Source organism: Oncorhynchus clarkii, unplaced genomic scaffold, assembly GCF_045791955.1.
Source record: "Oncorhynchus clarkii lewisi isolate Uvic-CL-2024 unplaced genomic scaffold, UVic_Ocla_1.0 unplaced_contig_4160_pilon_pilon, whole genome shotgun sequence".
Taxonomy (NCBI): domain Eukaryota; kingdom Metazoa; phylum Chordata; class Actinopteri; order Salmoniformes; family Salmonidae; genus Oncorhynchus; species Oncorhynchus clarkii.
The window spans coordinates 1-19673 of NW_027259215.1; the positions used below are offsets into that span (position 1 = coordinate 1).

At 47.2% G+C, this 19673-nt stretch overlaps 1 protein-coding gene across 1 annotated transcript; it reads right to left on the minus strand.

Annotated features, from left to right (window-relative positions):
* Window positions 1–5776: 5776 nt before the first annotated feature.
* LOC139399894 (solute carrier family 22 member 16-like) lies at window positions 5777–19350 on the minus strand. Its single transcript, XM_071145020.1, has 6 exons — window positions 19256–19350; window positions 17037–17519; window positions 10207–10324; window positions 8816–9374; window positions 7431–7568; window positions 5777–5820 (listed from the first exon to the last, which is right to left on the minus strand). Exons 1-6 carry the CDS (start codon window positions 19297–19299, stop codon window positions 5777–5779), a joined length of 1386 nt encoding a protein of 461 aa, XP_071001121.1. The 5' UTR covers window positions 19300–19350.
* Window positions 19351–19673: the final 323 nt, after the last annotated feature.

A 19673-nucleotide genomic window follows, 5' to 3' on the forward strand; every position in this document is an offset into this window, starting at 1 on the left:
TACTGTTAGATTAGTACATGACTACTAACAGTGGATATTATATTTACTGTTAGATTAGTACATGACTACTAGCTGTGGTATTATATTTACTGTTAGATTAGTACATGACTACTAGCAGTGGGTATTATATTTACTGTTAGATTAGTACATGACTACTAGCAGTGGGTATTATATTTACTGTTAGATTAGTACATGACTACTAGCAGTGGGTATTATATTTACTGTTAGATTAGTACATGACTACTAGCAGTGGGTATTATATTTACTGTTAGATTAGTACATGACTACTAGCAGTGGGTATTATATTTACTGTTAGATTAGTACATGACTACTAGCAGTGGGTATTATATTTACTGTTAGATTAGTACATGACTACTAACAGTGGGTATTATATTTACTGTTAGATTAGTACATGACTACTAGCTGTGGTATTATATTTACTGTTAGATTAGTACATGACTACTAGCAGTGGGTATTATATTTACTGTTAGATTAGTACATGACTACTAGCAGTGGGTATTATATTTACTGTTAGATTAGTACATGACTACTAGCAGTGGGTATTATATTTACTGTTAGATTAGTACATGACTACTAGCAGTGGGTATTATATTTACTGTTAGATTAGTACATGACTACTAGCAGTGGGTATTATATTTACTGTTAGATTAGTACATGACTACTAGCTGTGGTATTATATTTACTGTTAGATTAGTACATGACTACTAGCAGTGGGTATTATATTTACTGTTAGATTAGTACATGACTACTAGCAGTGGGTATTATATTTACTGTTAGATTAGTACATGACTACTAACAGTGGGTATTATATTTACTGTTAGATTAGTACATGACTACTAGCAGTGGGTATTATATTTACTGTGAGATTAGTACATGACTACTAGCAGTGGGTATTATATTTACTGTGAGATTAGTACATGACTACTAGCAGTGGGTATTATATTTACTGTGAGATTAGTACATGACTACTAGCAGTGGGTATTATATTTACTGTTAGATTAGTACATGACTACTAGCTGTGGTATTATATTTACTGTTAGATTAGTACATGACTACTAGCAGTGGGTATTATATTTACTGTTAGATTAGTACATGACTACTAGTAGTGGGTATTATATTTACTGTTAGATTAGTACATGACTACTAGCAGTGGGTATTATATTTACTGTTAGATTAGTACATGACTACTAGCTGTGGTATTATATTTACTGTTAGATTAGTACATGACTACTAGCAGTGGGTATTATATTTACTGTTAGATTAGTACATGACTACTAGCAGTGGGTATTATATTTACTGTTAGATTAGTACATGACTACTAGACTACTAGTGGGTATTATATTTACTGTTAGATTAGTACATGACTACTAGCAGTGGGTATTATATTTACTGTTAGATTAGTACATGACTACTAAGCAGTGGGTATTATATTTACTGTTAGATTAGTACATGACTACTAGCAGTGGGTATTATATTTACTGTTAGATTAGTACATGACTACTACTAGCAGTGGGTATTATATTTACTGTTAGATTAGTACATGACTACTAGCAGTGGGTATTATATTTACTGTTAGATTAGTACATGACTACTAGCAGTGGGTATTATATTTACTGTTAGATTAGTACATGACTACTAGCAGTGGGTATTATATTTACTGTTAGATTAGTACATGACTACTAGCAGTGGGTATTATATTTACTGTTAGATTAGTACATGACTACTAGCAGTGGGTATTATATTTACTGTGAGATTAGTACATGACTACTAGTGGGTATTATATTTACTGTTAGATTAGTACATGCAGTGGGTATTATATTTACTGTTAGATTAGTACATGACTACTAGCGGTGGTATTATATTTACTGTTAGATTAGTACATGACTACTAGCAGTGGGTATTATATTTACTGTTAGATTAGTACATGACTACTAGCAGTGGGTATTATATTTACTGTGAGATTAGTACATGACTACTAGCAGTGGGTATTATATTTACTGTTAGATTAGTACATGACTACTAGCTGTGGTATTATATTTACTGTGAGATTAGTACATGACTACTAGCAGTGGGTATTATATTTACTCTTAGATTAGTACATGACTACTAGCAGTGGGTATTATATTCACTGTTAGATTAGTACATGACTACTAGCAGTGGGTATTATATTTACTGTTAGATTAGTACATGACTACTAGCAGTGGGTATTATATTTACTGTTAGATTAGTACATGACTACTAGCAGTGGGTATTATATTTACTGTTAGATTAGTACATGACTACTAGCAGTGGGTATTATATTTACTGTTAGATTAGTACATGACTACTAGCAGTGGGTATTATATTTACTGTTAGATTAGTACATGACTACTAGCAGTGGATATTATATTTACTGTTAGATTAGTACATGACTACTAGCAGTGGATATTATATTTACTGTTAGAATAGTACATGACTACTAGCAGTGGGTATTATATTTACTGTGAGATTAGTACATGACTACTAACAGTGGATATTATATTTACTGTTAGATTAGTACATGACTACTAGCAGTGGGTATTATATTTACTGTTAGATTAGTACATGACTACTAGCAGTGGATATTATATTTACTGCTGGATTAGTACATGACTACTAGCAGTGGGTATTATATTTACTGCTGGATTAGTACATGACTACTAGCAGTGGGTATTATATTTACTGCTGGATTAGTACATGACTACTAGCAGTGGGTATTATATTTACTGTTAGATTAGTACATGACTACTAGCAGTGGGTATTATATTTACTGCTGGATTAGTACATGACTACTAGCAGTGGGTATTATATTTACTGTATTATATTTACTGCTGGATTAGTACATGACTACTAGCAGTGGGTATTATATTTACTGTTAGATTAGTACATGACTACTAGCAGTGGGTATTATATTTACTGTTAGATTAGTACATGACTACTAGCAGTGGGTATTATATTTACTGCTGGATTAGTACATGACTACTAGCTGTGGTATTATATTTACTGTTAGATTAGTACATGACTACTAGCAGTGGGTATTATATTTACTGTTAGATTAGTACATGACTACTAGCAGTGGGTATTATATTTACTGTTAGATTAGTACATGACTACTAGCAGTGGGTATTATATTTACTGTTAGATTAGTACATGACTACTAGCAGTGGGTATTATATTTACTGTTAGATTAGTACATGACTACTAGCAGTGGGTATTATATTTACTGTTAGATTAGTACATGACTACTAGCAGTGGATATTATATTTACTGTTAGATTAGTACATGACTACTAGCAGTGGGTATTATATTTACTGTTAGATTAGTACATGACTACTAGTAGTGGGTATTATATTTACTGTTAGATTAGTACATGACTACTAGCAGTGGATATTATATTTACTGTGAGATTAGTACATGACTACTAGCAGTGGGTATTATATTTACTGTTAGATTAGTACATGACTACTAGCAGTGGGTATTATATTTACTGTTAGATTAGTACATGACTACTAGCAGTGGGTATTATATTTACTGTTAGATTAGTACATGACTACTAGCAGTGGGTATTATATTTACTGTTAGCGATCTAGCTAATGTGTTTGGAGTTTTCACTTCCTTATGTGGTGAATAAGCCCCAAAATAAATTTGCCTATGATATTAGTGCACATAAAGATGTAGGCAAATTAATCTCTTTTGAACCACAAAATTCATAATATTCTGGAACCCTATCACAATAGCACATCACAATATCGTGAATCATGCATTCCTGCTTGGACATGTTAGATGAAACAACTTATTTATTGAATATTAGAAACTTGGCCCCAAATGCTGATTGGCTGACAGCCATGATATATCAGATCACATCCCACAGATATGACAAAAACATGTTTACTGCTGTAATTACGTTGGTAACCAGTTCATGATAGGACTAAAGCGCCTCAGGGGTTTGTGGCATATGGCCAATATACCACGGCTAAGGGCTGTATTCAGGCACTCTGCGTTGTGTTGTGCGTAAGAACAGTCCTTAGCCGTGGTATATTGGCCATATACCACACCTCCTTGTGCCTTATTGCTAAAGCCTACCATCTCAGTAGTCTACTGCATAGTCTAAAACACTGCAAATTACTTTAAGGTGATGCTACGCTACAGGACTGTTTTCCTAACACAGACTGGAATATGTTCCGGGATTTATCCAATGGCATTGAGGAGTATACCACCTCAGTCACCAACATCATCAATAAGAGCATCAACGACGTCGTCCCCACAGTGGCTGTACGTACATTTCCCAACCAGAAGCCATGGATTACAGGCAACATCCTCACCAAGCTAAAGGCTAAAGCTGCCGCTTTCAAGGAGCGGGACACTAATCCGGACGCTTATAAGAAATCCCATTATGCCCTCAGGCGAACCATCAAACAGGCAAAGCGTCAATACAGGAGTAAGATTGAATCCTACTACACTGGCTCTGACATTTGTCGGATGTGGCAGGGCTACAAAGAGAAACCTAGCCAAGAGTTGCCCAGTGACGCGAGCCTAAAAGCTAAATGCCTTTTATGCTCGCTTCGAGGCAAGCAACACTGAAGCAGCACTAGCTGTTCCGGACGACTGTGTGATCACGCTCTCCATAGCCGATGTGAGCAAGAGCTTAAAACAGGTCAACATTCAAAAGCCGCGGGGCCAGACCGATTACCAGGACGTGTACACCAAGCATGCACAGACCCCAATTGGCAAGTGTCTTCACTGACATTTTCAACCTCTCCCTGGCCGATCACCGACAACGATGAGACAACCTATAGGGAGGAGGTCAGAGACCTGGCAGTGTGGTGCCAGGACAACAACCTCTCCCTCAATGTGAGCAAGACAAATGAGCTGATCGTGGACTATAGGAAAAGGGGTCCCAAACACACCCCCATTAACACATAAACAAACTATCATGGTCCAAACACACCAAGACAGTTGTAAAGAGGGCACGACAACAACTTTTCCCCTTCGGGAGACTGAAAAGATTTGGCATGGGTCCCCAGATCCTCAAAGTTCTAAAGTAGCACCATAGAGAGCATCCTGACCGGTTGCATCACCGCCTGGTATGGCAACTGCTCAGCATCTGACCACAAGGCACAATAAAGGCTAGTGCGTACAGCCCAGTACATCACTGGGGCCAAGCTTCCTGACATCCAGGGCCTATATACTGAGGAAGGCCTAAAAAAAATTAAAAGACTCCAGCCACCCATAGACTGTTCTCTCTGCTACCGCATGGCAAGTGGTACCGGAGCGCCAAGTCTAGATCCAGAAGGCTCCTTAACTAATCAAATGGCCACCAGGACAATTTATATAGAAGACCCCTCCCCCCTTTGTTTTTACACTGCTGCTAGTCACTGTTCATTATCTATGCATAGACACTTCACAAATTACCTCGACTAACCTGTATCCCTGTACACTGACTCAGTACCGGTACCCCCTGTATATAGCCTTGTTATTGTTATGTGCATTTCTTGTGTTACTTTCTGTTTGATTCGATTTCTTGAACTGCATTGTTGGTTAAGGGCTTGTAAGTAAGCATTTCACAGTAAGGTCTACAACTGTTGTATTCGGCGCATGTGAAAAATACATTCTTGATTTGATTTTAATGATAACAATTTTTTTGTTGCATTATCCCACTAAGAGAACTGGGGAGACCATATCATGGGCTGGTGCCACCAACTGAAAGAGTGGTACAGGGGGAAATGTTAGAGCCCTGTCAAGGGGTGTGATTTTGAATCTGCTGCAGACTAATGTGTTCTTCTGGGAAGAGAATCATGCGATAGGATTTTATGCAGAAAAATATGTTGGTAGGACCAGGCTATATATGTTTGGGAACATGGAAGTCAGTGGTTAATTTGTTCTGTAGGTTAATGAGGCAATACAAATGTGATGTGACTAAAATTATGACTAAAATGATGACTAAAAAGAAAGGGCATTAGGTGACTAAAATGTTAGGTGACTAAAATAACTAGACTAAATCATTATTCAAATTACAAAAATGTGACTTTAATGGTATTATAGTCAAAATGACTAAATAAAGAAATAGTGCCAAATGAACACTGGGCTGGAGTATGGCAGTATAACTCTCCTCCAGCTCAACCAATCTGACCTAGTGCACCTGCAGTACTATAACTCAGGCTGTTTCCATGACGCAGCAAATCCACAGTAGACTATACAATAACAGGCCTCTCTCTCTCTGGTGGCCTGCGGCTGCTGTGGACAGGGCTGTGTACTGGCGTTTGGAGGAGCAGGTTGATTTCTTGGCCCTTTGGCTAAAGATAGAGCCCATCTGTGTATGTGCCTGGCTATGGCCCATTAGTAACAGATATGGAGATCCCTCCCTGCTGAGGGCAGAAAACTATTGGCTGCTGCTGGAACAAACCTGTTGAATCCCACCACTTAAAAACACACACGCACGCACACATGCACACACATTGGCCAGTGTTGGTCAGGTTACAGTTAGAGATAGGTTTAAGGTGAAGGGTTTAGGTCAGGGCATGTCAACTCCGGTGCACAGGCCATTTCTACTAAAATGAATCCTGAATGGTTATCAAATCAAATCAAATCAAATTTTATTTGTCACATACACATGGTTAGCAGATGTTAATGCGAGTGTAGCGAAATGCTTGTGCTTCTAGTTCCGACAATGCAGTAATAACCAACAAGTAATCTAACTAACAATTCCAAAACTACTGTCTTGTACACAGTGTGAGGGGATAAAGAATATGTACATAAGGATATATGAATGAGTGATGGTACAGAGCAGCATAGGCAGATACAGTAGATGGTATCGAGTACAGTATATACATATGAGATGAGTATGTAAACAAAGTGGCATAGTTAAAGTGGCTAGTGATACATGTATTACATAAGGATACAGTCGATGATATAGAGTACAGTATATACGTATGCATATGAGATGAATAATGTAGGGTAAGTAACATTATATAAGGTAGCATTGTTTAAAGTGGCTAGTGATATATTTACATCATTTCCCATCAATTCCCATTATTAAAGTGGCTGGTTACCCCCCCCATCCATCTGTCGCAGACAGCTCTCCAGGGTCGCATTAGGTTTGAAACATTCTGCAGTGAGGATGTGTAGCATGTGTCAAAACACACACATCACCACAAGACTGACTTAAGACGGACGGGACAGATTGGATTAGCTCAATGGAGCAATTCATATCACTGTGCACTCTGGGTAAATAAGACCAGGTAGTCAGGGTAGGCTGACCCTGTGGTATAATCTTGGCTCCTTTCCTTGTTTTAATAATAGTGGCTTTAAGGGATTTGTCACACTTGCTCCTATCGTTTGATTTCTCTCTAGCTCACACACCCTCCCATACACCCACACACACATGTGATTACTTGTACATACGTTTGGCACCACAATGATGAGCATGCAGGCCATTCCTGCCAGCAGCAGAGCCGAGGCACATGTCCTCTTCCTGCCCACCCGGTCCATCGCATAACAGCCAATCAGGTAGGAGGGGAACTCCACCGCACCTGGAAACAGACAATCACAAAGGATGTCAGAGTAAGGCAGCGGGCATGGCGGGCATAGCTGGCATGGCTGGCATTGTGACATTCTGTGAGGTGACATCTGGAACTGGGCCAGCAGTGCCCGTCATTTGACAGAAATGTCCTAGTGTCGAGACTGTTTAATCTTTGATACTTAAGAGCATAGAGAAAACAGCTTGCTAGATGGCACTTCCTCTGAGTTTCACAATTGATCTAAAGTGCAGCCAAAAAGAGGGCCACAGACAGCTAGGCTTACTCTGAGCAGGAAGTGGGGTTTGTGGCTCTTTCTTCAAACACATATCTTCAAAACACAATAAAGGCTAATTACAGTATTCTCATTGCCCTCATTACATCCCACAAGTACCTAGCCTAGAAATCTACAGAAGTGAGATATTTTTGTGTCTAACAGAGTAAGTCATGGTTAAAGAAGACATAGTATCTTCCTGACCTGGGCAGGTCCCAAAAGCATTGTAGCACTAAGATAATTGTAATTCCACTGAAACTAAATGTACGAAAGATTATCTTAGTGCTTACAATGTTTTTGGGAAATGGCCCTGATCTGCCCTTAATGAAACCAGAACTGGAGAAAACTAGTTATGTTGCTCACAACACACACATTAGGTAATGACTTTAAAACTATGTGTACATCCAACGGCACATCCAGTTTGAAACAGTTGTCTGTTTACAGTAAAGCTGCCCAGACATTAACTTAAAGCCCAAAGCAGTATTCTGTCCAGTATCCTTCCTGTAGGATAGTAATAGTAAACACAGAATAGTCAACAGGCTAACATGGGACAGACCAGGCACAGACCGTGTTACAAGGCCAAAAGCAGCTGTGTCTGTATAAACACACCTTTGTCTGTCGCTGTAGGAGCCTGAATTTGCAACACCTACTAGCAGCAACACCAGCTACCAGCAGCACCACCAGCTAGCAGCAGCAACACCAGCTAGCAGCAGCACCACACAACACTCCCTGTCTGTCTGTCTATAGCTACCTCAGCCAGCCCATACTGTCTCGGTATCAACATCAGCCACATATACAGTAGTAGAGTTCAGCAGCTGTAGTTCAGTGTATAGAATGCCCATCTGTCCATGACCATCTACATGTTTATGTTTACAGTTTTGCTTGATAGGGAAGTAAATATATACAGCTTGGCACTCCTATAATCACCCCTAACACAGTACATACACATCATATGCCCCACCCACACACACCCCCATCCCAGTCTCACCAGCCAGGAAGAGGTTGATGTACTGGTTGCCCCCCAGGTTAACAGAGCCCAGGGAGAAGACGTAGTAGCCCAGGCTGCTGATGAACCACACGGCCCCCACCGTCACTGTCCTCCACCCCATCCTCCATGTCCCAAACAGGTCCAGGATGCTCAGCTTCTTCTCGGGCTCTGCCGGCTGGGCTACCCCCGCTGCCACCTCCTTCTCCAGCAGAGCCTCCTCAGGTTCCAGGAGGTCCTCGGCCTTCAGGCGGCCAGGCTCCAGCCCGTTGAAGCGGGCAATGGAGTCCAGCAAGACCTGGGTCTCCTGGAGCCTCCCCTTAGCCATCAGGTAGAAGGGCGTCTCTGGGAACTTCCAGCAGAAGAAGAGGAAGGGGGAGGTGCAGGTGGAGAGGAGGATCTGATAGCTCCGCCAGGTCCGCACCAGGTAGCCCATGACTGCTACCATCATGACGCCCACGGCGAAGGCGGCGTGCACGTGCATGGAGGTCCACGTGCGCACCTTGTTGCCGGTGAATTCGGTCACGTACACAAACACCACCACAAGGTAGCCACTAGACACCTGCCGAGAGGGAGGGGGGGGGGACATTAGAACACAACACAGGGCCAGAGCCTCAAATCACATATAGGCTACACACACAGAGACAGAGACACACACACACTTTACTCTTGATGCATAAATCTAATGCCAGACGCAAGTCTCTGATGTGTGTTATCCTCTGATCTGTGTTTAGTAAATAGATCATGAGAGCAGACTGTGGTTAGACCTTATCCTCAGGGAATGACCCAGATATTAGCCCACAGACATACAAGCATTAGCATAAACATGCACACACACGGTAACATATATACACAGGAAATAGTCTTGTTGGTTGTGCTTGTGGTTTCTAAAACGGCCTTTCAAATCTGTAACTCTTACAGGGTTTACAGACCACAATACAAACAACAGAATATGCCCAATGGTCAGAGAGAATGTACGGTTGAACAGACACCTGGCTGTAAGACTGAGAATGTGTGTATATGTGTTCTGTTATGAGCAGCACAGGGAGGGTTTGTGTCTGGGCACAACATTGGACCTACTATGTAAGCAACATTTTATAGCCTTGTGGCCTGCAAATATTAACGACCCTCTCCCTTTCCCTCCAGTACAACCTGCCATTCCTTTTAGACACACAATCTAATACTGACAAATACAAATACTGTATGAATACTAACTAATGTATTGAATAGAACTGCATTCCTGAACTTGACTTCTGCATAAATCAAGAACTCACAGTATGTCTATGGGAGATTAGTTTGAAATGTCAAGTAAAGTTTCTCCATAAGAGAATATTTTGTTGAGTGTCTTCTTACTGCATGCCTTACACTACATTCCTCTCCACACACACACTCACCATGGCGAGCAGGAAGCGTATGAACATAAATAGGTAGTAGTTCCCCGTAAATGCCACGCTTACACCAAACACAAACTGGCACAGGCTGGTGATCATCAGGATCCTCCGTCTGCCAACCCTGAGAGACAGAGGAGAGAGAGAGAGAGAGAGAGAGAGAGAGAAAGAATGTGAAACGTTAGGATTACTTGTTAGGGTGTACAGTTAAATAGTTGCACCAAGTCCTGTGTTGTGGCTGACTGTCATCCTGACTGAGCCATAAGTTCTAGAGCAGGGTTGTCAAACTAATTTTGCCATGGGGGCCACATTCTGTCAGAAAACAGTCCTTTATCCATCGTTTTAGGAATTTTCAATGCTCCCGGACTGTCATATCAGTTATTATTAGCGAGCTGGACACACTCAACACTGTGTGAATGTAGGTTAATTATAATTTCTACACAGTTTGGATTTAGTAATTTTGAGTACACTTTTACTCAAACCGCCTGCTTGGCTGTCTGTTTGACAGCCCTGTTGTAGAGGAAGAGACATACTTCATGTATTTACTATCTACTGTATCTGACGACATGGGAAGAGTTGAGAGAAAACTATTCAACGTCACACAAGCTCATATGGATGGCTGCAAACTTTCTACTTTTAAACTCGGACAAAACAGAGATGCTTGTTCTAGGTCCCAAGAAACAAAGAGATCTTCTGTTGAATCTGACAATTAATCTTAATGGTTGTACAGTCGTCTCAAATAAAACTGTGAAGGACCTCGGCGTTACTCTGGACCCTGATCTCTCTTTTGAAGAACATATCAAGACCATTTCAAGGACAGCTTTTTTCCATCTACGTAACATTGCAAAAATCAGAAACTTTCTGTCCAAAACTGATGCAGAAAAATTAATCCATGCTTTTGTCACTTCTAGGTTAGACTACTGCAATGCTCTACTTTCCGGCTACCCGGATAAAGCACTAAATAAACTTCAGTTAGTGCTAAATACGGCTGCTAGAATCCTGACTAGAACCAAAAAAAATGATCATATTACTCCAGCCCTAGCCTCCCTACACTGGATTCCTGTCAAGGCAAGGGCTGATTTCAAGGTTTTACTGCTAACCTACAAAGCATTACATGGGCTTGGTCCTACCTATCTCTCTGATTTGGTCCTGCTGTACATACCTACACGTACGCTACGGTCATAAGACGCAGGCCTCCTAATTGTCCCTAGAATTTCTGAGCAAACAGCTGGAGGCAGGGCTTTCTCCTATAGAGCTCCATTTTTATGGAACGGTCTGCCTACCCATGTCAGAGACGCAAACTCGGTCTCAACCTTTAAGTCTTTACTGAAGACTCATCTCTTCAGTGGGTCAAATGATTGAGTGTAGTCTGGCCCAGGAGTGGGAAGGTGAACGGAAAGGCTCTGGAGCAACGAACCGCCCTTGCTGTCTCTGCCTGGCCGGTTCCCCTCTTTCCACTGGGATTCTCTGCCTCTAACCCTATTACAGGGGCTGAGTCACTGGCTTGCTGGGGCTCTCTCATACCGTCCCTGGGAGGGGTGCGTCACCTGAGTGGGTTGAGTCACTGATGTGATCGTCTTGTCTGGGTTGGCCCCCCCCCCCCCCTTGGGTTGTGCCGTGGCGGAGATCTTTGTGGGCTATACTCAGCCTTGTCTCAGGATGGTAAGTTGGTGGTTGAAGATATCCCTCTAGTGGTGTGGGGGCTGTGCTTTGGCAAAGTGAGTGGGGTTATATCCTTCCTGTTTGGCCCTGTCCGGGGGTGTCCTCGGATGGGGCCACAGTGTCTCCTGACCCCTCCTGTCTCAGCCTCCAGTATTTATGCTGCAGTAGTTTATGTGTCGGGGGGCTAGGGTCAGTTTGTTATATCTGGAGTACTTCTCCTGTCCTATTCGGTGTCCTGTGTGAATTTAAGTGTGCTCTCTCTAATTCTCTCTTTCTTTCTCTCTCTCGGAGGACCTGAGCCCTAGGACCATGCCTCAGGTCTACCTGACATGATGACTCCTTGCTGTCCCCAGTCCACCTGGCCGTGCTGCTGCTCCAGTTTCAACTGTTCTGCCTTATTATTATTGGACCATGCTGGTCATTTATGAACATTTGAACATCTTGGCCATGTTCTGTTATAATCTCCACCCAGCACAGCCAGAAGAGGACTGGCCACCCCACATAGCCTGGTTCCTCTCTAGGTTTCTTCCTAGGTTTTGGCCTTTCTAGGGAGTTTTTCCTAGCCACCGTGCTTGATTTGATTTGATTTTATATGCTGTGAGCGCAAAATAATAAGTATCGTATTGCTGACTGGGAATTGCACATCGCCACACAGTAGTTGTGATTGAGTCGGTTTGTTTGTTGTGATAGTACGTGACTTCATGTGACTCAAGGCATTGATCTAGAACAGAACAAATATTGGTTAAAATTTTGTTAGACAGACAACAAGTTGGGAGCAGCACAGGGTCAGCCACAGGGTCAGCCACAGGGTCAGCCACAGAGCCAGCCACAGGGTCAGCCACAGGGTCAGCCACAGGGTCAGCCACAGAGCCAGCCACAGGGTCAGCCACAGGGTCAGCCACAGAGCAGCAATTTGGGTTGAAATTGTACATCGCTATATAACAGTAGTGGCTGAGTTCATAGGTGTGTAGGTTGTGTGTTTGTTTGTGTGTGTATGTGCCTGCATGTGACTCAAGGCCGCCAGACTAGATGGAACAAAATCAATGAACAAGTTGGCTAATGACACATTCATACTGCCCCAGTGTATGAGCATGGAAGTAGTCTAGTAGTCTAACTAGGAAACAATCTAACTCGTCATCATCCCCTTCACTGAATAGGATGTGATCTCTTAATGCCATGCTGTCCTATACCCCACCATATTGACTGGTAGTGAACACACGATGGAACTTTGAACTGGTAATATATAGGTTCCAGTCCACAACACCACAGTTTCACAACACCACAGTTTCACAACACTACAGTTTCACAACACCACAGGCCACTCTTCTGCATGGGTCATCACTATCAGTCACAAATAAAAGGCTAAAATGCCTTTTTAGAATCTCAAAAACTATCCAACAGCCCATAACGATATAGCCCAGGTAGGCACACCCTCAGTCCCAGCTCAGGGCTTGGGTTTGTGGGCATGAGGGTTCAACTGAGTGCCCCATTCTCTAAATAGTGGACACCTAGACCATGACTCAGGTTAGGGACCTAGCTGTAGCTGGATCCAGGTGCCTCTTCTGGCTTTGGCAGTACTCTCCTGTCCTGTCTGGACAACTGGGCGTTATCCTGCCAGGGGTCTTGTATGTTCACACTGTACCAAGAGTCTGATGGGTTTGAGAGATGAGGAGGGTGGTTCTAAGGACCCGCTGAGAATAAACCCTCACCCCTAACACCAGGCCCATAAACCCTCACACCAGGCCCATAAACCCTCACATCAGGCCCATTAACCCTCACATCAGGCCCATAAACCCTCACACCAGGCCCATAAACCCTCACCCCTAACACCAGGCCCATAAACCCTCACATCAGGCCCATAAACCCTCACCCCTAACACCAGGCCCATAAACCCTCACATCAGGCCCATAAACCCTCACATCAGGCCCATAAACCCTTACATCAGGCCCATAAACCCTCACACCAGGCCCATAAACCCTCACACCAGGCCCATAAACCCTCACCCCTAACACCAGGCCCATAAACCCTCACACCAGGCCCATAAACCCTCACCCCTAACACCAGGCCCATAAACCCTCACACCAGGCCCCACACCAGGCCCATAAACCCTCACATCAGGCCCATAAACCCTCACCCCTAACACCAGGCCCATAAACCCTCACCCCTAACACCAGGCCGATAAACCCTCACACCTAACACCAGGCCCATAAACCATCATATCAGGCCCATAAACCCTCACATCAGGCTCATAAACCCTCATATCAGGCCCATAAACCCTCACCCCTAACACCAGACCCATAAACCCTCACACCAGGCCCATAAACCCTCACCCCTAACACCAGGCCCATAAACCCTCACATCAGGCCCATAAACCTTCACCCCTAACACCAGGCCCATAAACCCTCACATCAGGCCCATAAACCCTCACCCCTAACACCAGACCCATAAACCCTCACCCCTAACACCAGGCCCATAAACCCTCACCCCTAACACCAGGCCCATAAACCCTCACACCAAGGCCATAAACCCTCACACCAGGCCCAGGCACAGGGGCACAGCCAGGGAGGACAAGGGGCACAGCCAGGGAGGGACAGGGGCACAGCCAGGGAGGTACAGGGGCACAGCCAGGGGGGTACAGGGGCACAGCCAGGGAGGGACAGGGGCCCAGCCAGGGAGGTACAGGGGCACAGCCAGGGAGGTACAGGGGCACAGCCAGGGAGGTACAGGGGCACAGCCATGGAGGTACAGGGGCACAGCCAGGGAGGGACAGGGGCACAGTCAGGGAGGTACAGGGGCACAGCCAGGGAGGTACAGGGGCACAGCCAGGGAGGTACAGGGGCACAGCCAGGGAGGTACAGGGGCACAGGGGCACAGCCAGGGAGGGACAGCAGCACAGGGGCACAGCCAGGGAGGTACAGGGCACAGCCAGGGAGGTACAGGGTACAGCTAGGGAGATACAGGGCACAGCCAGGGAGGGACAGGGCACAGCCAGGGAGGGACAGGGCACAGCCAGGGAGGTACAGGGCACAGCCAGGGAGGTACAGCGGCACAGCGGCACAGCCAGGGAGGCACAGGGGCACAGCCAGGGAGGGACAGCGGCACAGCGGCACAGCCAGGGAGGGACAGCGGCACAGCGGCACAGCCAGGGAGGGACAGGGGCACAGCCAGGGAGGTACAGCGGCACAGTGGCACAGCCAGGGAGGGACAGGGGCACAGCCAGGGAGGGACAGTGGCACAGCCAGGGAGGTACAGCGGCACAGTGGCAAAGCCAGGGAGGGACAGGGGCACAGCCAGGGAGGGACAGGGGCACAGCCAGGGAGGTACAGCGGCACAGTGGCACAGCCAGGGAGGGACAGGGGCACAGCCAGGGAGGCACAGTGGCACAGCCAGGGAGGTACAGCGGCACAGCCAGGGAGGGACAGGGGCACAGCCAGGGAGGTACAGGGCACAGCCAGGGAGGTACAGCGGCACAGCGGCACAGCCAGGGAGGCACAGGGGCACAGCCAGGGAGGGACAGCGGCACAGCGGCACAGCCAGGGAGGGACAGGGGCACAGCGGCACAGCGGCACAGCCAGGGAGGGACAGCGGCACAGCGGCACAGCCAGGGAGGCACAGGGGCACAGCCAGGGAGGTACAGGGGCACAGCCAGGGAGGCACAGGGGCACAGCCAGGGAGGGACAGGGGCACAGCCAGGGAGGCACAGTGGCACAGCCAGGGAGGTACAGCGGCACAGCCAGGGAGGGACAGGGGCACAGCCAGGGAGGTACAGCGGCACAGCCAGGGAGGTACAGCGGCACAGCCAGGGAGGGACAGGGGCACAGCCAGGGAGGTACAGGGCACAGCCAGGGAGGTACAGCGGCACAGCGGCACAGCCAGGGAGGCACAGGGGCACAGCCAGGGAGGGACAGCGGCACAGCGGCACAGCCAGGGAGGGACAGGGGCACAGCGGCACAGCGGCACAGCCAGGGAGGGACAGCGGCACAGCGGCACAGCCAGGGAGGGACAGGGGCACAGCCAGGGAGGTACAGCGGCACAGCGGCACAGCCAGGGAGGGACAGGGGCACAGCCAGGGAGGGACAGGGGCACAGCCAGGGAGGGACAGCGGCACAGCGGCACAGCCAGGGAGGGACAGGGGCACAGCCAGGGAGGGACAGCGGCACAGCGGCACAGCCAGGGAGGGACAGGGGCACAGCCAGGGAGGTACAGGGGCACAGCCAGGGAGGGACAGGGGCACAGCCAGGGAGGTACAGGGGCACAGCCAGGGAGGGACAGGGGCACAGCCAGGGAGGTACAGCGGCACAGCGGCACAGCCAGGGAGGGACAGGGGCACAGCCAGGGAGGGACAGGGGCACAGCCAGGGAGGTACAGGGGCACAGCCAGGGAGGGACAGGGGCACAGCCAGGGAGGTACAGGGGCACAGCCAGGGAGGTACAGGGGCACAGGTGCACAGCCAGGGAGCGACAGCAGCACAGGGGCACAGCCAGGGAGGTACAGGGCACAGCCAGGGAGGTACAGGGTACAGCCAGGGAGGTACAGGGCACAGCCAGGGAGGGACAGGGCATAGCCAGGGAGGGCCAGGGGCACAGCCAGGGAGGTACAGCGGCACAGCGGCACAGCCAGGGAGGCACAGGGGCACAGCCAGGGAGGGACAGGGCACAGCGGTACAGCCAGGGAGGCACAGGGGCACAGCCAGGGAGGGACAGGGCACAGCCAGGGAGGGACAGGGGCACAGCCAGGGAGGGACAGGGGCAGAGCCAGGGAGGGACAGGGTACAGGGGCACAGACAGGGAGAGACAGGGTACAGGGGCACAGACAGGGAGGGACAGAGTACAGGGGCACAGACAGGGAGGGACAGGGTACAGGGGCACAGCTGGGGAGGGACACAGGGGCACAGACAGGGAGGGACAGGGTACAGGGTCACAGACAGGGAGGGACAGGATACAGGGGCACAGCTGGGGAGGGACAGGGTACAGGGGCACAGCTGGGGAGGGGCACAGGGGCACAGACAGGGAGGGACAGGGTACAGGGTCACAGACAGGGAGGGACAGGATACAGGGGCACAGCTGGGGAGGGACAGGGTACAGGGGCACAGCTGGGGAGGGGCACAGGGCACCGCAGGGGGCAGATACATTTCCCATATTTGGGAATAGGTAGGTGAGGAAAGCTTCTCTTACCTATCAGCGATGTCCCCGAACACCAGCGCTCCGACCAGCACACCCATCATAAAAGTGGGCTGACACAGCTTGGCCAGCCATTCCCTGTCACACACTAGGTCCCAGTCTGTCACGATGCTCTGATACACCTCGCTGTGGTCGTACACATAATGGTAGTTCCTGTCACACTTCTCTGTCGTCCTGTTGACGAGCTGCTCGTAGGTAAAGTCTGTGGGGTTCATCCGCTGGGTTCGCTGGCAGGTGCTGAGCTCCCACTGTTTGCCCTCCGCCGTCCGCACCACCATGGGCCCGTTCGCCGGTTTAAAGAACGGTAGCACCTCCTCCAGGGAAGCACCTGTGTAGTTCCCATACAGGACGTCAGTTACGTTACCGGGCGGGGCGCAGACAAAGCTTGGCCTCTCCACAAGGAACACAGAGGCCAGGTAGTGGATTCCACAGGCTATGGCCTGGAAGACAGCAGCAAAGTACAGACATGCCTGGAACCTAGGAGGAGGAGAAGAGATGAGGGGAGGGGAGATGAGGGGAGGAGAGATGAGGGGAGGGGAGATGAGGGGAGGGGAGATGAGGGGAGGAGATATGAGAGGAGATGAGGGGAGGGGAGGGGAGATGAGATGAGGGGAGATGAGATGAGGTGAGATGAGGGGAGGGGAGGGGAGATGAGATGAGGGGAGATGAGATGAGGGGAGATGAGATGAGGGGAGGGGAGATGAGGGGAGATGAGATGAGATGAGGGGAGGGGAGATGATATGAGGGGAGATGAGATGAGGGGAGGGGAGATGAGGGGAGGAGATGAGGGGAGGGGAGGGGAGGGGAGATGAGATGAGGGGAGATGAGGGGAGGGGAGGGGAGATGAGGGGAGGGCAGAGGAGATGAGGGAAGGGGAGGGGAGATGAGATGAGGGGAGATGAGATGAGGGGAGATGAGATGAGGAGAGATGAGGGGAGATGAGATGAGGGGAGATGAGATGAGATGAGGGGAGATGAGATGAGGGGAGGGGAGATGAGGGGATATGAGATGAGGGGAGATGAGATGAGGAGAGATGAGGGGAGATGAGATGAGGGGAGATGAGATGAGGGGAGGGGAGATGAGGGGAGATGAGATGAGATGAGGGGAGATGAGATGAGGGGAGGGGAGATGAGATGAGGGGAGATGAGGGGAGGGGAGAGGAGATGAGGGGAGGGGAGGGGAGATGAGATGAGATGAGGGGAGATGAGATGAGGAGAGATGAGGGGAGATGAGATGAGGGGAGATGAGATGAGGGGAGATGAGATGAGGGGAGGGGAGATGAGGGGAGATGAGATGAGGGGAGATGAGATGAGGAGAGATGAGGGGAGATGAGATGAGGGGAGATGAGGTGAGGGGAGATGAGATGAGGGGAGATGAGATGAGGGGAGGGGAGATGAGGGGAGGAGAGATGAGAGGAGATGAGGGGAGGGGAGGGGAGATGAGATGAGGGGAGATGAGATGAGGGGAGGAGAGATGAGGGGAGGGGAGATGAGGGGAGATGAGATGAGGGGAGGAGAGATTAGGGGAGGGGAGTTGAGGGGAGAGTTCTGTTCTGGAATCGAGGGGTTCAATTAAAGGACAACATGAGGAAGTTGCATCAAAGGAATGAAACCCTTTACTATCCAACACATAGAAATAACTTCACTCTGAATGCACAATGAAGTAAAATGACACCCAATCATTTATGATAGCCTACTGTAATATAAAAACAATTTGTTATTTTTCTTTATAAAGTAGCCTAACAAAAACCGAATATTCTCCATGTACAAAAAATACAAACATTGAATATAGGTCTACATCAAGTGTTTTGAACATGGTGAGAATGAAACAAAGAACTGTGGGCTATTCTAATGGAGAATGTTTATCCTGATTTTAATGCGCCAATGATGCAATGCACTACAAATGTTTCTCTCCAAAATCAAGTTCAGAACAACTTGAAGGAAGAAAGCTGCTGTCTTTTGTTAGCAGAGAGAAATAAAGAAACATTTACTATAAGGGCTACAATACTTACTATGTAGGTTAACTAAACATCAATAGAACAGTAATCACCGTATTTCTATAAAAGTAACCATGTTGTCTACAAGAGGGTCATCATATGCCCAGGGAGGGTTGTCGAGTAAACATGAAAGAGTCTCTGGACAAATTAAGTTTATGATATTAGTTATGTTAATTTAATGCAATTTAAGTGGAAATTACATTATTGTTCTGGGTACCTTTTGAAGTGTCCAAGCTCATCGAATAGACGATCCACGCTCATAATTCCTTGACAGGTATTTCGCGCGCCTCTCGCTCCAGTGTATAGCGGATTCTGCATCGACTCGCCACTGACAATTTGTCGATGTTTTTGTCGATGTTGGCTTTTACTGGACGCCGGTAGGAGGGGCACGCTTAGGGGAAATTTCCACTTAGTGCGACGAACAGGGAAAAAAACTTTTCAATTATGGTGAGAAGTGTGTCGGAGCCTGAATTTAACATCCCAACAATGCAATTGTAGGCTGGGCAACTACTGTAGAAGTTCTTTTTTTTTCAATCACTGCAATTTGGATAAAGACTATTAGGCCTAGCCATCACTTTCCATTTGATCAGTCAAACAAGACCTATCGCCTCATCAATGCACTGCTTTCAGAGATC

Bases quoted from the DNA above. Each gene is read 5' to 3' on its own strand.
- LOC139399894 (XM_071145020.1), bottom strand. From the start codon at position 19,299: ATGAGCGTGGATCGTCTATTCGATGAGCTTGGACACTTCAAAAG. The intron at 17,520-19,255 runs GTACCCAGAACA...TCCTCCTCCTAG, and splicing joins GAGCTTGGACACTTCAAAAG to GTTCCAGGCATGTCTGTACT. The intron at 5,821-7,430 runs GTAATCACATGT...TTCTCTTCCCAG, and splicing joins GGTGCCAAACGTATGTACAA to AAGAACACATTAGTCTGCAG.